The sequence below is a fragment of the Macrobrachium nipponense genome, chromosome 28 (assembly GCF_015104395.2).
Source record: "Macrobrachium nipponense isolate FS-2020 chromosome 28, ASM1510439v2, whole genome shotgun sequence".
NCBI classification, from domain to species: domain Eukaryota; kingdom Metazoa; phylum Arthropoda; class Malacostraca; order Decapoda; family Palaemonidae; genus Macrobrachium; species Macrobrachium nipponense.
Window position 1 is genome coordinate 21,594,383 of NC_087217.1, and position 16,379 is coordinate 21,610,761.

The 16,379-nt window shown below is 37.4% G+C and overlaps 1 protein-coding gene across 3 annotated transcripts in view; it reads right to left on the reverse strand.

Annotated features, from left to right (window-relative positions):
• Positions 1 to 1,473: 1,473 nt before the first annotated feature.
• The window catches only part of LOC135201561 (persulfide dioxygenase ETHE1, mitochondrial-like), a 76,277-nt gene continuing 61,371 nt past the window's right edge, over positions 1,474 to 16,379 (reverse strand). For all 3 annotated transcript variants that reach the window (XM_064230568.1, XM_064230570.1, XM_064230569.1), the window contains exons 2-7: positions 14,182 to 14,326; positions 13,271 to 13,356; positions 12,661 to 12,760; positions 11,705 to 11,887; positions 9,414 to 9,530; positions 1,474 to 3,982 (exon numbers count right to left, since the gene is read on the reverse strand). In XM_064230568.1, coding sequence (XP_064086638.1) covers positions 3,909 to 3,982; positions 9,414 to 9,530; positions 11,705 to 11,887; positions 12,661 to 12,760; positions 13,271 to 13,356; positions 14,182 to 14,326 — 705 coding nt within the window. In that variant the 3' untranslated portion in view covers positions 1,474 to 3,908. The remainder of the gene's footprint in view (positions 3,983 to 9,413; positions 9,531 to 11,704; positions 11,888 to 12,660; positions 12,761 to 13,270; positions 13,357 to 14,181; positions 14,327 to 16,379) is intronic.

Genomic DNA, 16,379 nt, shown 5'->3' on the forward strand with positions numbered 1-16,379 from the left:
CAAACCATCACATGTAATCAAGGGACGATGAATTATGACACTTCACAGAATATCTGCAAAAGATCTACCCTACTCTTAATATTCTAGGCTGGTCCATCTTTGGCTGTATTCCTCGATGACTTTGGGTGAAGAATAAGAAGGCCAGGCTTTCTTCTAACACAGCAGCTATTTTCTGTGCTGCAATCCCTGTAGCTTTTCCATCTACGGCAAAGAAGGGGATCCTCTGGTTGCAGTGTATCTTCCAACAGCTGACCCTCCTGCAGACATTTCAAACTACATTCTAAACAATCCCTTCAGTGTGAAAGACAACCAAGGCATTCTAGAGAAATGGAAATGTTCTTTCTGCTCTTTCTTTTCACCTCCTTCCTAGTCATTATTGTTATCTTTGCACTCATTTTCATCATCCTCCATGTCCCTGGACTTGTTGCTTCTACTTAGGAGAAAGAGGGGGATGTCTAAGGCCTCTGGGAAGGCTGTTGCATTGCCACATGTCCACTTAGACAGGAGGTTGCCTTCTCATCCATCTCACCCCTTGTGCCACAGAGTTCACACTGGGAAGGCTGTTCATCTTCAAATCCCCTCAGCCATACCCATAGTGAGTCAGTTGACCAGGTCTCCTGAGGAGCTGCAAGGGAGCAGGCATGTGCAACCTGTTTGCTCAATGCATACGTGGCCCCTAGACTCCTACCATTTTAACAATAAAACAGATTATTCTTCATTTTCTCCTTTCTGGGGTATAGCACAAGGGTAACAAGCACCTTCTTGCTCAGCATGCTTGTGCTTCCACCTACTAAGAGAGGTTGGGCACATTCTTGCTCTTTCAGTCTCACTCAGTCATGCTGAGTATAGTAGCAAGGCAGTGGAGAGACCAGGTATGGGGTAAACCAGTGGACTCAGAACTGGAGGAATTTGTCTTTCCAAACAAAATCACCCAAAAGGGCCAACAATACATACAGTTCTTTTCAAACTCAGTCAAAACATATGACAACCCAGGTTGATAACAGATCTCCAAAGATGAGGATGAAAGCTCACACCACAGAAGAATGTTGCCAGTCTGGAAACTGTTGACCTTGTAATCTGAGAGGAGAGATTTCTAAACTGCTGTTACTCTTTGGATGTCCTTTCCCTTAGTTGTAAGGAAAAGTTGATATTTAAGAATTAGAAATTCATGTGAGGCAGACTTAAGGTATTTTCAACTGTCAGGGAATGGAAGTCCTGTCAAAGTTGAGATTGTTCAGTACTGAAGCATTGCATTTCATAATTGTAAAAGGAGGCAGAGGCAATGAACATCGAACTGAAGTAGTCGTCAATTCAAAAGGAAAGAGGAAGGAGTTCATAATAACCCCACGTACTCAAATTTTAAAATTGATGCATCACAACAAGTAAATACTAAATAGATACAGATATACTAAAGTTATACCAAAGTTTTTTCCCGCTTTTCGCCAAGTATTTAAGGTTTAAAATATGACAAAATTTGAATATAGAATTGTATTTCAACAACAATAAAAAAAAAATGGTAACATGCTTTGTCAGTCTACAGTACCAGACTTTGAGCTTTGATTGTCTTGCATAATAATGATGAAAATTCATTTTGAATTAGCATACAAAAATAATGTGCATTTCAAATTTTTCTTTCCAGGCTATACTGTAAAAGCCCTGTACCAAATCTTTCTATAATTAACAGACCATGTCACATCCAATAATTACAGGAAAAGATAGATTATCTTTACCTGTAAAATATGTGGTCAAGTGAACAGCTATGAAACAGTACAATATCAATCCTATCCTTCTTAATGTGAAGGGTTGTTCGCTGCATTTCTACTCTGCTAGCAGCTTGTATACTTCAGATAAAGCAACGAACCAATCCCAGCCCATCATACATTTCATACATGGGAATACCTGTAATGGAATTTACTTTGAACAAACCATATACTTGACCAAAGTAAACAACTCATCCATTATCAGTCTCCTAAATTTTTTTAGTATTTCATCATCAACGCTGTAATAAAAAAGTTTGTGTTGACTACCAAACCAAAAAGACAGGTTCATTAATCCTTAACCGTAAACTATCACCATTTCTCAATAGACAATCACCATTCATACTACATAGAGTTTAACCGCCAACCTCTTCAGGCTTGTTAATGGTGGTTTTCAGGTAGAGTATTCTAACAGTTTTGCGCAACAGGTAATCCATAACAACCTTTTCCAACATCAAAAACAAACAATATAAATGACTAATCATACAAATAATAAAGGACACTAGAGCTTGTGAATTCCCCAAAATGTGCTGATTTGGTCCAAATTCCATGTCATTAAATCATTGTACATAATATTAAAATAAGGAAATAATCTTGTAAACAATACAAGATTTTCTACATAAATACCAACATCCACCAGGATCATGATGATTTGGCAATGCCACCATAAAAACAACTAAGACTAAAATTGTGGGGATTTATAAGGCTTTACAAAAAAGATTCATAAAATTTTCAACAGCTAACTTTGTAAGTTTCATAAAGAACAGAAGACTGATAAATATTTTGTGTTTCACGTTATTACTTTATGGACTCTAAATTATTTAACATACGTATATGATTTAAATAATGCTAAAAATTATTCTTTGTTCAAGGCATAACAGCTAACATTTACCACGCTGCTTTTTAAACTGGAACATATTCTTTAATGAGCAAAGATTATTTAAATATACTAAAAATTAAAAATATTAAAAGCTGCTTTGAGATTGTGAAGAGAAAATTGGTCACACTAAATTGCCACTTTCAAAACTTAGAGTAACAATGTCTTTCTAGTCAATATTATCAGTCTAACCTAAATGATTACTGACTGGTAAGTATGGCAGATGAACAAAGTAAATTACGTATATAACCAATGGAATAGCTGACTGTTATAAGCAAACTGAAACTATGATGAAGATATGATGCTTTTGATAGTTTTGTAAAGTAGTTTTTAGACCATATAAAAGTAGTACTACTGTTCTGCACAGCCAAATCATCCTAAATATAGAATCACAGCATTATATTTGTAATCTTTACACTCAATCACACTTACTCAACACCAATGTCCTTCAAAAAAAATTATCCATTGCTATACTTTGCTTAATCACAGTTTCATACATCTTTAGTTAAAAATTCCTTGTAAACTGGCAGTGATGGTAACCATATCAACTAACAATTCTAACTTATAGGGATAGCTTTATTGCTTTTGTGATAATTAACTTAATCCAAATTTTAACTTGCAGACCTGAATTACTACAATAATTACCTAAATATTTAAACCACTTAAAATATGCAAATCTCACTTCTATTTATTTTTCACATGCGATCCACAAGGTGCAAAGAATAACAGGAATATCTATTGGAACATCAACTAATAATGCATTATGGTGATTCAGTTACTAAAAGAAAACAGCTTGTTGAAAAACGCATGTGCTAATTGTAACCATAGATGGGTGTATTTCAAGCATATTCTGCATGATAAGCAGAAAGGTAACAATTAAAAACCTAGGAATAATCTGCTGTACTACTTTTGTAAGCTAGAGTATATGCTATTTATGGATTTGGTCCAAGTACTTAATGGAAATATTCTACCTTGTTTCATAAGAAAAATATAGGCCTTTATATGCAAAATAATTTTTTTATCTATTTCACTTACCTACCTGAAATACAATCTGCCATGTTGATTTAAAATACTACGTACTCCATTAACTACAACCTTGCACCACATTAGTATATTGTACTATCTAAAATTAAATATGCGCTATTAACTTAATTAATCAAACTACAACCACATACAGTATTGAAAATAGAAGCACTTAGCGAGAAGAAAAATCTGCTAATAGATACGTGTTCTAAATTGTGAGGTATTTCAACCATTCCACTGTGACATCATCTCTACTCCAGCTTTGCTGCCAAATCATCTGGTAAGTTGTACAATCCACAAACCAAATTGGCAGGAAGAGAGACATCTGCAAAGGAGACAAAATTAAATACATTTTATTTCGTGACAAAGTAACATTAGAAATGATAGACAACTTATTAATTAGACAATCTGAAAATTTATATCTATAAAGTTTATTTGTTCACTGAAAGTAGAAAATGGTGTACACATCTTTCAGAGATGTATCAGCAAGTTGAACCAAGATCTAAATTAAAAATACATACTTTGATTTTGGTTAACTATAGATTAAAAAATCTAGACACTCCTCTTCATTGCCAGTGTCTATACTTTCCCCCGTTCCACCATCATGGGCACAAACACAATTGCTGCTCTACTACTTTCACTATAAAAATTTATCTCACTTATATTTACATCCTCATTGTATACGATATGTACTACTACATATTCATATTTTTTTTAACTTTAATCATTAGAATCATCAAGCACTATTTTAATCTCTTGCTGTTAGTTTTCACTGGCTGCACAAAAGCAGTTCACACACTTGTTACTTGTGTTTATTGGTCTCTCTTGGCTTTAATAACCAAATGATAATGCTGGAATGTTGCAGGTAGTAGTGGCAAATGGCAGGTTCATGTTTCCCCTCAAGATGTGAATGGTAAAAGTAAGACCTCATTTGTCTCAGAGGAGAAGCAAAAATAAAGTTAGGCTTAAAGAATTGCTCTGCTGCTTTACTGTTTTAAAGCTTTCCTTCAATTCAGAGAGAGAGAGTATCCTTCTGAGTCTACTCCGGCCATTATATGACTTTCATGTACTGAAAGATTCAACGGATGAAGTTTGCCTGTGCGAACCATCATGTCTTATGATGAGTATTCTTCAGTACTAAATCTTAGTTCTTAGGTGTCACGTGCAATGCATTTGACAACCTACCACCAAGTGTCAGTATAGTACATTATGCTGAAGGAAAGAACTCAAGCAGCTGTCATCAAGGAGACATTAATTAAATAATACCCATAATGACAATGCACTGTTAGGTGTGATACCAAAGCAAGCTAAACCAGCACTGATCTTAAAAAAAACATAAAGAGAGAGAGACCATAAATAATTATGTTTTAAAGACAACTAATGTGTGTGTGTGGGGGGTTGGGGTTTGTCCCTAAAGCATTAACAAGTTTGACGATCCTAATTTTAGTTATAACAATTCCATTGAGAAAGAGACAATGTTATATTATGACTAATGGGAGCAGTTTTTTTTTTTCTACTATATAATTGATGTGACTACCATTTGGAACATCTGGGCTACCAACATTTAATCAATGAAATGTGGTGGTTACTCAAAAGACAACCACAGACTGAAGGATGAATAAAGGGATTTTGACGTAGGAAAAATGTGTCTGTTTTAGCACTATTTCTAGTAAAATATTGCTATTATACCAGAGAACTGCTAAACTGGACATGTCAGATGCCTCTGACTCGCTCACCTATATAAAAGGTGTCGGTATAAAACTGGGGCGAGTGTTAAACACTACCACAGCAACCCCTCCAATTAGCCTTTTCCTCATCAAAAGACCCTAAATACGGGGAGCCGACCCATAGGTCACACCTAGCTACCCCGTTGAAGGCGTCTGTGACGTCATACTTATCGATAGCAATGAAGCTTGGTGCACAGCAAGGGGGGGGAAAAACCAGGGGGGATTTCACTGGGCGACACGGCTTCCTCGCCCAGAAATAGATTTTTCCTACGTCAAAATCCCTTTTCTGGGCTCAGCCGTGTCGCTCCCGTGAAATTGTACCAGAGAAACACCAAGCTACATCACTCTGAAATGAAATAGAATATTAAATTGTATAAATTAACACCATACACCAATTCTAATAACAAAGACATTTGCTGCGGTAGGTAGAATGTTAATAATGCTGGCATAATGGAAAATATTCATATGAAACAAGGACAGTACGTACTATATTGATGTTGTAGCAGGAGACACTGATCTCCCTACAGCTATTGCATGATATTTAAGATCCTCCAAAGACTTATGGTAATGCTTTTGGAAAACCCAGTGCGACTTCAACCAGTATACTTCTTCAGATCATCAAAGTTCACATATTTGAAGAAATTTACAGAAGTTGTTATAGCCCGAATACCACGCAGCTTGGGAAATGACCCTGGGCTGGCTTTCTTGATAAAATACAAAAACTGCTGCCTAATGCCCTTTAGAGATATGGTACCACCGCCGCCCCACATGAAAAGGGGGGGCGTCTTCGGAAAAGGTATTTGTTCTAGATAAATAGCCCTTAAGAGTTTTAACAGGACATAAAGATGGATGTTGCGGAAGCAGAACAACCTTCCATGGGGACCACCTTACCAAAGGGTTCTCATTCTTAGCCATAAAGTATTTATTTGGTGAAAGCAACACGTCACCTGAGGAAAGGAATTCTATATGCCCTTGGCCTCTAGATAAAGATGACATCTCTGATATTCTGGCACCTGAAGCCAGGCTTAATAAAAACAGTGCCTTATGCAAAAGGGTTTGGCAATCATATTTGAAGTTGCCTGTTTTAGAGTCTAACCTGAGAACATCGTTAAGAAACCATGACACTGACGACGGCCTGTGAATGGGCCGCAGGCGTGCACATGCCCTTGGGATTGAGGTGAAATAAGACTCGGTTAGATTTATACCAAACCCGAGAAGAAAAATCTTTTTCAGAGCTGACTTAGTGGTTGTTATTGTGGCAACTGCCAAGCCTTGTTCGAATAAAGTCCTGAAGAAGGTTATAGCCACGTTCATTGTCATTACTTTGACATTTGATTCCCTGAGAAATGTAGACAATTGTTTAACTGCTGAATCATACAGGCGAAGTGTAGATTCTCTTTTGTCTGACTCCAAGAACAAAATGTTCTGTGGATCAATGTCCCCTACTCTCCTACCTGCAAACTTCATGAAATCCATAAAGCTAGGGTTTTGTGAAGACCTGAGGAATCGAACACAGTCACCGTTTGAACTTGTTGCGACAGCCTCAAGTCCGGGAGAGGGTGAGGACAAAGACCTAGTTCTAGGAGAAGGGGAAACCAATTGCTCTTGGGCCAGTAAGGAGCTATGAGAGCCACCTGACCTTTGAAGGATTTCAACTTGTGCAGCACCTTCAGGAGAAGGTTCACTGGAGACAATAAATAAGCCTTCCTCCACTGGTTCCAATCTATACTCAGGGCATCCGTAGCGTATGCCAGAGGGTCCATATTTGGGGCTACATAACAGGGCAGGTTGTGGCTTGCCCCTGTAGCGAACAGATCTACTTCCAGACCCCGTACTCTCTTGAAGGATTCCTGGTCCAGTGACCATTCTGACTCCAGGGGGACTGACCGGGACAGTGCGTCTGCTACTACATTGTGGACTCCTGCCAGATGGGAAGCCGATAGATGCCAGGTGTTCTTGTCAGCTAGAGAAAAAAATGCTATCATCACGTGGTTCACATGACTTGACTTTGAACCACCTCTGTTATACAGTGTACCACTACCGCACTGTCGAGAACCAACCTGATATGAGTCTTCTCCGGAGGACGGAGCTCCTTTAAGGTCAGAAACACTGCCATAGCTTCCAGGATGTTGATGTGAAGCTTTTGGAACTGAGGTGACCAAGTTCCCTGAACCTTCTCGTGCTGTGAATAACCTCTCCAACCTGTCAGTGATGCGACCGTATGCACCAGTAGGGACGGGGGAGGGAACTGCAACTGTAACTCTTTGGCTAGATTTTCGGCCATTGCCCATGGACGTAGACGTTTCTTGAGAATCAGAGGTATCCGGCCGAACTTGTCGCGACACTTGGCATTGGCCTTTGAACGCCAAACTCGATTGATGTCCTTGAGCTTGGCTTTCAACAGAACGTCTGTGACCGAGGCAAACTGGAGCGAGCTGAGGATCGTCTCCTGATTTCTTCTCGAAGCCTTTTTGCATTTTAAGAATTGGCTTGTTACCTTGGCAGTCTCCTTCCCCTTCCCTGATGGAATGGAAAGATTGTGTGAATCCAAGCCCCAATGGATACCTAGCCACTGGAACTTGGATTCTGGGGCCAATCGGGACTTGGTCCTCTTGATCTTGAACCCTATATATACTTGTCTTTGACCACCTTACAGATTAGCCAGTCGTCTAGGTACGCCACCACCAATAAACCCTGAGACCTTAGCTCCTGCACCACTACCTCCGCCAGTTTCGTGAAAACCCTTGGGGCTATATTCAGCCCGAAGGGCATCACCTGAAGGAATAGGCTTCTTTCCCTAGTTTGAAGCCCAGGAATGGATGGAAGTGCCAAGCTATCAGGACCTGATAATAGGCGTCTGTAAGATCTATAGAGGTGGTGACGCCCCCACGGGGAAGTAAGGTCCGTACCTGAGAGATGGTCAGCATTTAGAACTTGTCGCAACGAATGTACAAGTTTAAACGGGACAAGTCTAAGATCACCCTCCTTTTGTCGGTCCCCTTCTTTGGGACACTGAATAGACGACCCTGAAACTTCAAGTTCTTGTCCTGGAGACTGCTCCCTTCTGGAGAAGGTCCCTGGAGTAATCCATCAACCCTTGCGTTGGTTGCTGATAGAAAGTGATGGGTGGAGGAGGACCCTTGATCCAACTGCAGCCTAGGCCCCTGGATACTATGCATACGTACCTACCTTATGCCTCTGAACTTAACAACTATATACACATTACAGGTTACTATTACGAAGCATCATAATGAGATCAGTCAGTCATGTTGTTAGACTTTCAAAGAGCTAATTCAAAGGATATTTTTTTAATTAAAATTTCGAATTGAACACCGTAAAAGTTAAAGACATTGGACAGCTAAAGAAGAGACCAACTAGAACAGATTAAAAACACAAGAAAGAGGGCAATGCTTTTGGGAATGAAAGGATATTCCAAAGAATCTTCAGTAGCACCTACCCACTAAAGTGGGCAAAAGTAAACTAGACCTCCATGGATGGCTCAAAAGTTTTCTTTAATACAAGGGATGATACAATATAAATACGATGTTACTTTTTAGGAGGTAACTGTAGAAGTATGGCAGTATCTGTAGACAAGAGTGACAAATATACAGACCACCAAAGAAAACAGCAATAGTAAAAATAACTATCGTGGACACTGAAATAATGATAAAAATTGTCACATTTTCTGTGAAGATGGAAATATGCACAGAATTCAGAAATCCCAACAGAGCTCATTATTGAACACATTCTTCTTCTATGCCCACTTATTCAGAGAAAAAGTCAAGGAGGAGAAGACTATGCTAAACTTTTCACATCTAACAAGGCCTAAAGCACCAGCTCCACCATAAGTTGGTTCATCAGTGCCTTTGTAAAACAGCATGAGGAAGTACACCACATGAAGAGGAAGTGCTTTATTTTCCAGTTTTTCTGTTTGCAATTTTTTTTGCTATATTATAGTTTTCTTAGTAAAAAAATTATTACTGCAAATGCAAATATACGTGATACTCTAATAGCAAAGCAGCAACTTACCAATTTTCTTTGGATACGGAAGACCAAGGTTATTCATGATATCGATAAATTCTTCCTTTGATTTGGTGAGCCTTGGGTTGAATTGCTTTTCTTCTTCCACAGTGGTTGATGTCACACCTATCAAAATAAAAGCTTTTAAAAAGGATCACTTCAAACTGTACATGTAAAATTATTTACCAACTAAAGGGTATACGTTTATATTTTTTGGACATACTGAACCTGTAAAACAATGACAACCATTGTTCTTATTTGTGACAACTTTTCCTCTTTAAATAATGAAAATAAAACACACCTCCACTCCAGTTTAACAAATGCCTCAAGAGTATAGCCTTTTGATAAATGGTAGTCCAATATCTATTGGACTATAGTATAGTCAGTACTTGAATATTTAAGATGTCCCACACCTAACAGTAAATTCATATAAAATCTTGCTTAATCTACGCTTAAAAGACTTTTCTGCAAAATACATCACTTTATGTGCTATTAATAAAGCAGAAACCTTTATATAATATGTAGTGTCCTTGATAAGTAAAGAAAGTTGCTAAGTTGAAGGGTTAACTGCACTTTAAATCCATACAATAAAACTGAGACTGGAAGAAAAAGTTTGGCATTAAAACGACCAACCTGTTGAAATTTATATCATTTCAAGTTAATGTAAACAATATTGATAAACCCGTAATCCCTTAAACACACATCATCAAACATTTCACTTAATGTCCTAGTTAGGCCATAACAATAAAAAATGCACTATACCATATTAACATTACATTCTGGTTTAATGTTCTCTGAAGTCCAATAGTCAGTGATGGGTGCCCACTAATAGTTATGGTGAACTGACATTTACCTGTTTTAGAGAATTTACTAGTCTTTTCAGGGCCACCGAGGATGGATTCAATCAATCAAGAAAACTTTGCTCTCAATCAGGCTGCTACCATGCATTATGGAACTCCTCAGTTTCAAAAGACCTACTATCTCCACACAGCATGGAACTCCTCAGTTTCAAAAGACCTACTATCTCCACACAGCATGGAACTCCTCAGTTTCAAAAGACCTACTATCTCCACACAGCATGGAACTCCTCAGTTTCAAAAGACCTACTATCTCCACACAGAGATATTATTTAGATGACTGCTTTGACATTTTCAACAATGAATGTTCAGTCAGCAAGATGACTTGTCAGTAAACATGGGCATGTCCATGGCTGGAGAGATATACAGCTTCAGTCATATTCAGAACCATTCACGAAGTAAGCAGTGCAAGCCTAATGTCACAGGCAATCACAATTTGAGTGCACAGATGTGACTGAGGAATGCCCCAGTTGTCCAGAATCTTGGTGCACAGACTAAGTGAGGAAAAGAACCACTTAATCTGGAATCAGCCACATAGCCTTTTATCAGTCAATCAAGTGCTTGTACCAGTCACAAATACAAGACCAGTGTAGGTAAAAGTAGATTCATTTAAGCCTGATCATCATAATTCAATGCAAGACCAGGGGGTGAGATGATTCAGAAATTGATCACAACAATATTGACATACAAGTGCAGCATTCCTCACAACATTAATGTACAGAACATTTTAACCTAAAATAACTCCCTGAAACCTGTCAATTTCAAGTTTATCAGAAAAAAAATAACAACAGAGGCTTTGGAACAGAAGACTCCGTACAGTCAGGCTAAATCAGTACTGATTCAGACAACAGTGACCAAGTCATACAAGTCATTTACAAAACCCAGGCCAAGACCCCGTCAAGAAATGGCCACTGTGATCTTGGCAATCATAAGCCAGCTTTTAACACTCTTCAGTAACAGACCTATTTACTTAGGGCAAGAATCTTATGATGCAAAGTCTAATCCCATTCTTGTAGACAAGTAAATTTCAGATCATCCGATAGGAACAAAGTGAATCATGAACAAAAACAAGCCAGAGAAGAGCGAATTTGTTTTACCTTTATAGTAACACCTCAAAACCTCCAAAGTAACAAATATTCCAGCAAATTCAAGATCAGTGAGCCCCTAAAGAAACGTTTTTACTTGTAGATTAACACAAATCTATTACAGTAATAAATTCTCTGTCTCTCAAAATGACCAGGTCACATTTTTCCACTGTACCTAGAAATCTGTGTGCAAACCCAATTATATTAAGAGTAGAACTAAGAGTAAAGAAAGCAACAAAACTTAAAAACATAAAAGTCCATAAAACTTTCAAAAATGCAGAACTAAGTACACATACAGTTTCAACTTAAGAATATTTTTCTTGCAAACAATTTACATGTAGGTACATATTATCCTTACCCTTGTAGTCATGAGCTGGATATAACGTATAATCATCTGGCAGACTTAATATTTGGCCATGCACAGAGTCATAAAGTGTGTCTGCAGAACCTTCTTGAAAATCAGTTCTCCCACATCCTCTTATCAATAGTGCGTCTCCTGTGAAAGCTGTCTTCTGATCGTGACAGACGTAGGTTACACATCCTAGAAAAATAATGAAGGTAGTACAGAGATTTATATGAACATGCCTTTTGCATGCCCAAAGAATTCGATATCAATAATTATTATCCAAAAAATTAAACTTCTGAAACAGTAAAAAAAAATCTTACTTTCTCTAACATGAATATTAAAATTATGAATGCAGTTGAAGCTCTCACAAAAAGGGCAAAATATACAGAAATAGCTCCAAAAACCTTTAAAAAACATTAACAAGCATAATTTGAAACCATAAGGATTTACATTTCCATTTACTTTTTTCGTTCTTTTAGCTTAAACACCAACTCTTCATATAGCAAATTAAAACCGAACTGCTGCCATCTAATCTATTTCATTGACAAATTAGATGAATGTCATATCAACATTCTAAAAGACAACCAAATAAAAGTTTCTTGATGTTACAGTATATTCCCAGCATATATTCACTCAGAATGTTTTTGGCTCTGGTAACAACCATCTTAGATATGGAGATACAGTAATACAATGCAGGTTACTTACTTCCTTTATACATGCATCTGACAACTATTAAAACAGTTTTCCAGATACGTACCCTAGCAATCAATAACTGATGAAACGAAAGTGACATCTATCTTACTGAAAATCATTGCTCGTTATGCCTAACATTATACAATACTCCTATACAATGAAATAAACATTGCATAGTTATCTGGTCACAACACCACTGATACTCCATGATCCCTAGGAGACAATTACTTTTATTACAAGATACGTATTTAAAACAAAATGGCAAAAAAACTAACCATTTGTGTGTCCTGGAGTAGCTCTTACTTCAAGTTTCTGTTCACCAAATGTAACCTCCTCTCCAGGTTCAACAAGGACATCAGCCTGGCCGTTGGAAGCCTGTGGTACAAAAAAAAAAAATTAATAATCAGTGAAAGAAAGTGGTAAAGTCCTATATACTTCTTTAATTTAATGCCCTCTCTCATACACACTTCTCCAAATATTAGCCATACAAGCAGTTTCATTACAATTTACTTACCATTAGAAAACAGCTCTACAACAAACAAATAAAACTAGACAAGTAAATTAATCTGCTGCTGGGAAAGTTTCAGCTACCCGATGCATAAAAAAATTCGAAGGTTTAAACTTTATGCAACATAGTTCACATGCAATATACAGATGGGCTATTCTATATAAATAAAAAACACTGGAAATAAACATTGTACTCATATTTAAGCTGCCTATGATGGAAGACTTTCCATTAGGTCCCTAACTTTCTGAAAGCTCTAAAATGGATAACTTTCACAGCATCTTTACATCACGCCTTTGGAGGCAATGAACATAATGAAGAAGATGATGTAAGCGCTCTTAACCATGATTTAATTTATGTCAACGTCAAAAGAAACCAACCTTTGACAGGAGGGACTGGCAGCCAGGTACAAGCTTCTTCAAGAGTCCAGTTCCAGTGATGTGGTCAGCGTGGACATGTGTATTCACTGAAAAGACAAGCATGATTAAATTAAATTTCTAAACACAACATAAGGTAGAGAGCAAATCTCTATAGCAATTCATTAGTATCCCCCACCCACATTAAATCGAGAGATTTCCATGTCACAAGTGGGTCAATATTTCTTACAACCAGACATTTTCACTTGGTCATAATAGTACAAACGTCTCAAAATCTTGATGGTTGGACAGTGTGTTTTATCATGCCTTTCAACAAAGGGGAATGACTCGTGCTGGCATAAGGCTATTTTGATTTAAACCATGCAACCATCCCAAAATGTTATTATTGTCCCTAGACTCATGGCCAACAAACCAGCAAAAATCTCACCAAGATCCTCCAATAAATTGGTGTTTTTTATTAAGCTGGCCTTAATCAAATTTTTGAGATATTCCATTGAACAACATGGTAGAAAAACATAACATCCGTCCAACTTTGCAGACAAAGGTAACTACAGTATTATACATAATAATGTTGATAATCCTAGTGTAAGAGAAAACAGTTATTAAGATAAATACGAAACAGTTCGACACTTCCAATATATCTTTACAGCTTGTAAGTTCAAAAGCTTCTGCAAAAATAAAATAAATAAATAAAATAAAAATAAAAAAAATTGCACAGTTGACAAATCAAACCTGACAAATCCCACTTACTGACATATTTGAGACACTTACTGACAACATATTGGAGACGCTGACATATACTTGAGACGCTCACCGACTTATATGAGACACATACTAACATATCTGAGACGACATATATGAGACACACACTGACATATTTGAGATGCTCACCGACATATATACAAGACACTTACTGACATATTTGAGATTCAGGCCCAGTTCTTCGACGAGTTTGGCATCTCGCTCCGCCAGTTCGATGACAGGATCAATCAACACGGCCTCCTTGCTCTCCTCATCAGCCAGGAGGTAGGTATAGGTGCAGGACTCACGGTCGAACAGCTGTGGAGGATGAAGGAAGAGGAGGAAGTTTAGTTATCATGCTGGAAGGACCCGTGGCAGAATCTTCAATTCAACAAACGTTTATTATTATTATTATTATTATTATTATTATTATTATTATTATTATTATTATTATTATTATTATTATTATTATTATTATTATTATTATTATTATTATTATCATTTATTCAGGAGGTGAACGCTATTCATTCGGAACGAGCCCACCAAAGGGGCCACAGACTTGAAGTTCAAACTTCCAAAGAATATGGTTTTGATTTTCAGTAAGAGGTAACAGAAGGTAATGGGGAATACAGAAAGAAGAGATTGCTTACTGAAAAAGATACAATAAATGAAGAAATTAATAAATAAAGAGATAAATCTATTAAGTAACTTATTGAAATACTACAAGGAAAGTTGTATGAGGGTAGTAATACACTGCAACTTCGAAAGTTCAAGCGAAGTTGCAGTGCATTATGACCCTCATACAACTTTCATTGTAGTATTTCAATAACTTAACTCACATTTTTATCTCTTTATTTATCAAATTCTTCATCTAATTTATCTTTTTCAGCAAGCGATCTCTTCTGTCTGTAGTATTTCCCATTACCGTCTGTTACCTCTTTCTAATCAAAATCATATTCTTCGAAAGTTTGAACTTCAAGTCAGTGGTCCCATTGGTGGGCTTGTTCCAAATGAATAGGGTTCACCTCCTGAATAATAATAATAATAATAATAATAATAATAATAATAATATAATAATAATAATAATAATAACAATAATAATAATAATACGAAATACCATTTTCTGAAGACTATGCCTTCATTCATGAGACACTGTGATCAGTGTCACTTAAATTGGGGGTATAGATCGATGGGGTAATTAGTGGGGAAAAAAGTAAAGACTTAATACTATGGAGCACCTGGAATAAGATGTATGCAACGCTTTTATATGTTCAGGAATCGAAATGAAAATTCTTAATTCCCTTTGATTAACATGGTCTTGAGAATTAACAATGTATACGTGTGTATGTATATATATATATATTATATATATATATATATATATATATATATATAATATATATTATATGTATTGTTCAAGATTTTAAGCCAGAACCAAGGAAAGTAAGGTCTCTTTCACCAGTTTCAGTCACCCTTGTCTATATGCGAGTTTCTCCTTGGAACTGAAAGCCTCCATTCTCTAGAAAAGCTATCTCTTCTCCCATTGGCTGTCGGAATCTTTGCAGATCTTACCAAGAGAAAATTTTAAAAGGCACAGGAACCAGCGCCTTGCTCTCAGAACGACCTTAGAGCTCAGAGCACTAAGCTCCTTACTGTGCCCTGCAGACCACACTTCGACCCTTTCTGCTCCCCCTGCTTCTGGGGAAGTCCCAAGTACTTTTTATCGTCCATAGCGCACGGAAATATCAAGCAGAAGACGACGTTCCAAGCCCAGGATTTCCAGGTACTGTGAGAGTAAATTCCAGTTCAGCCAGGTAGTTGTTTTACCTTTGTCTGTATTTCATTTCCATTTATCCAAGGCGACTTCCCCCCCTCCTTTGTTTAGCTTCTCATTCCCCCCATCTTGGTTCAATGCTGTGATTACTTCCCTATTGATACTAGTAAACATCCCCTAGTAAATTCAAGCAATGAAATAGTTCTCTTTGTGTAAATTCCCAGTCATTTCCATCACCCCTGAGTGGTGGTCCCCGGGTTACGACGGGGGTTCCATTCTTGAGACGCGCCGTAAGCCGAAAATTGTCGTAAGCCAGAACATCATCAAAAATCCTAAGAAAACCTTACTTTTAATGCTTTGGGTGCATTGAAAACTATGTAAACAGCATTCTTATGGCATTTTTCACCAAAAAAAACTTCAAATATTGATTATTTTGCATTTTTGGTGTCATATTTCATCTCCCAGATGAGCGTTGTAGGCGTCGTAACCCTGGAACAGGCGTCGTAACCCTTAAACATGCATCATAACCCTGGAAATAATGTCTATTGACAAGCGTCATAACCTCGGAACGTCGTAAGCCGACACCGTCGTAACCCG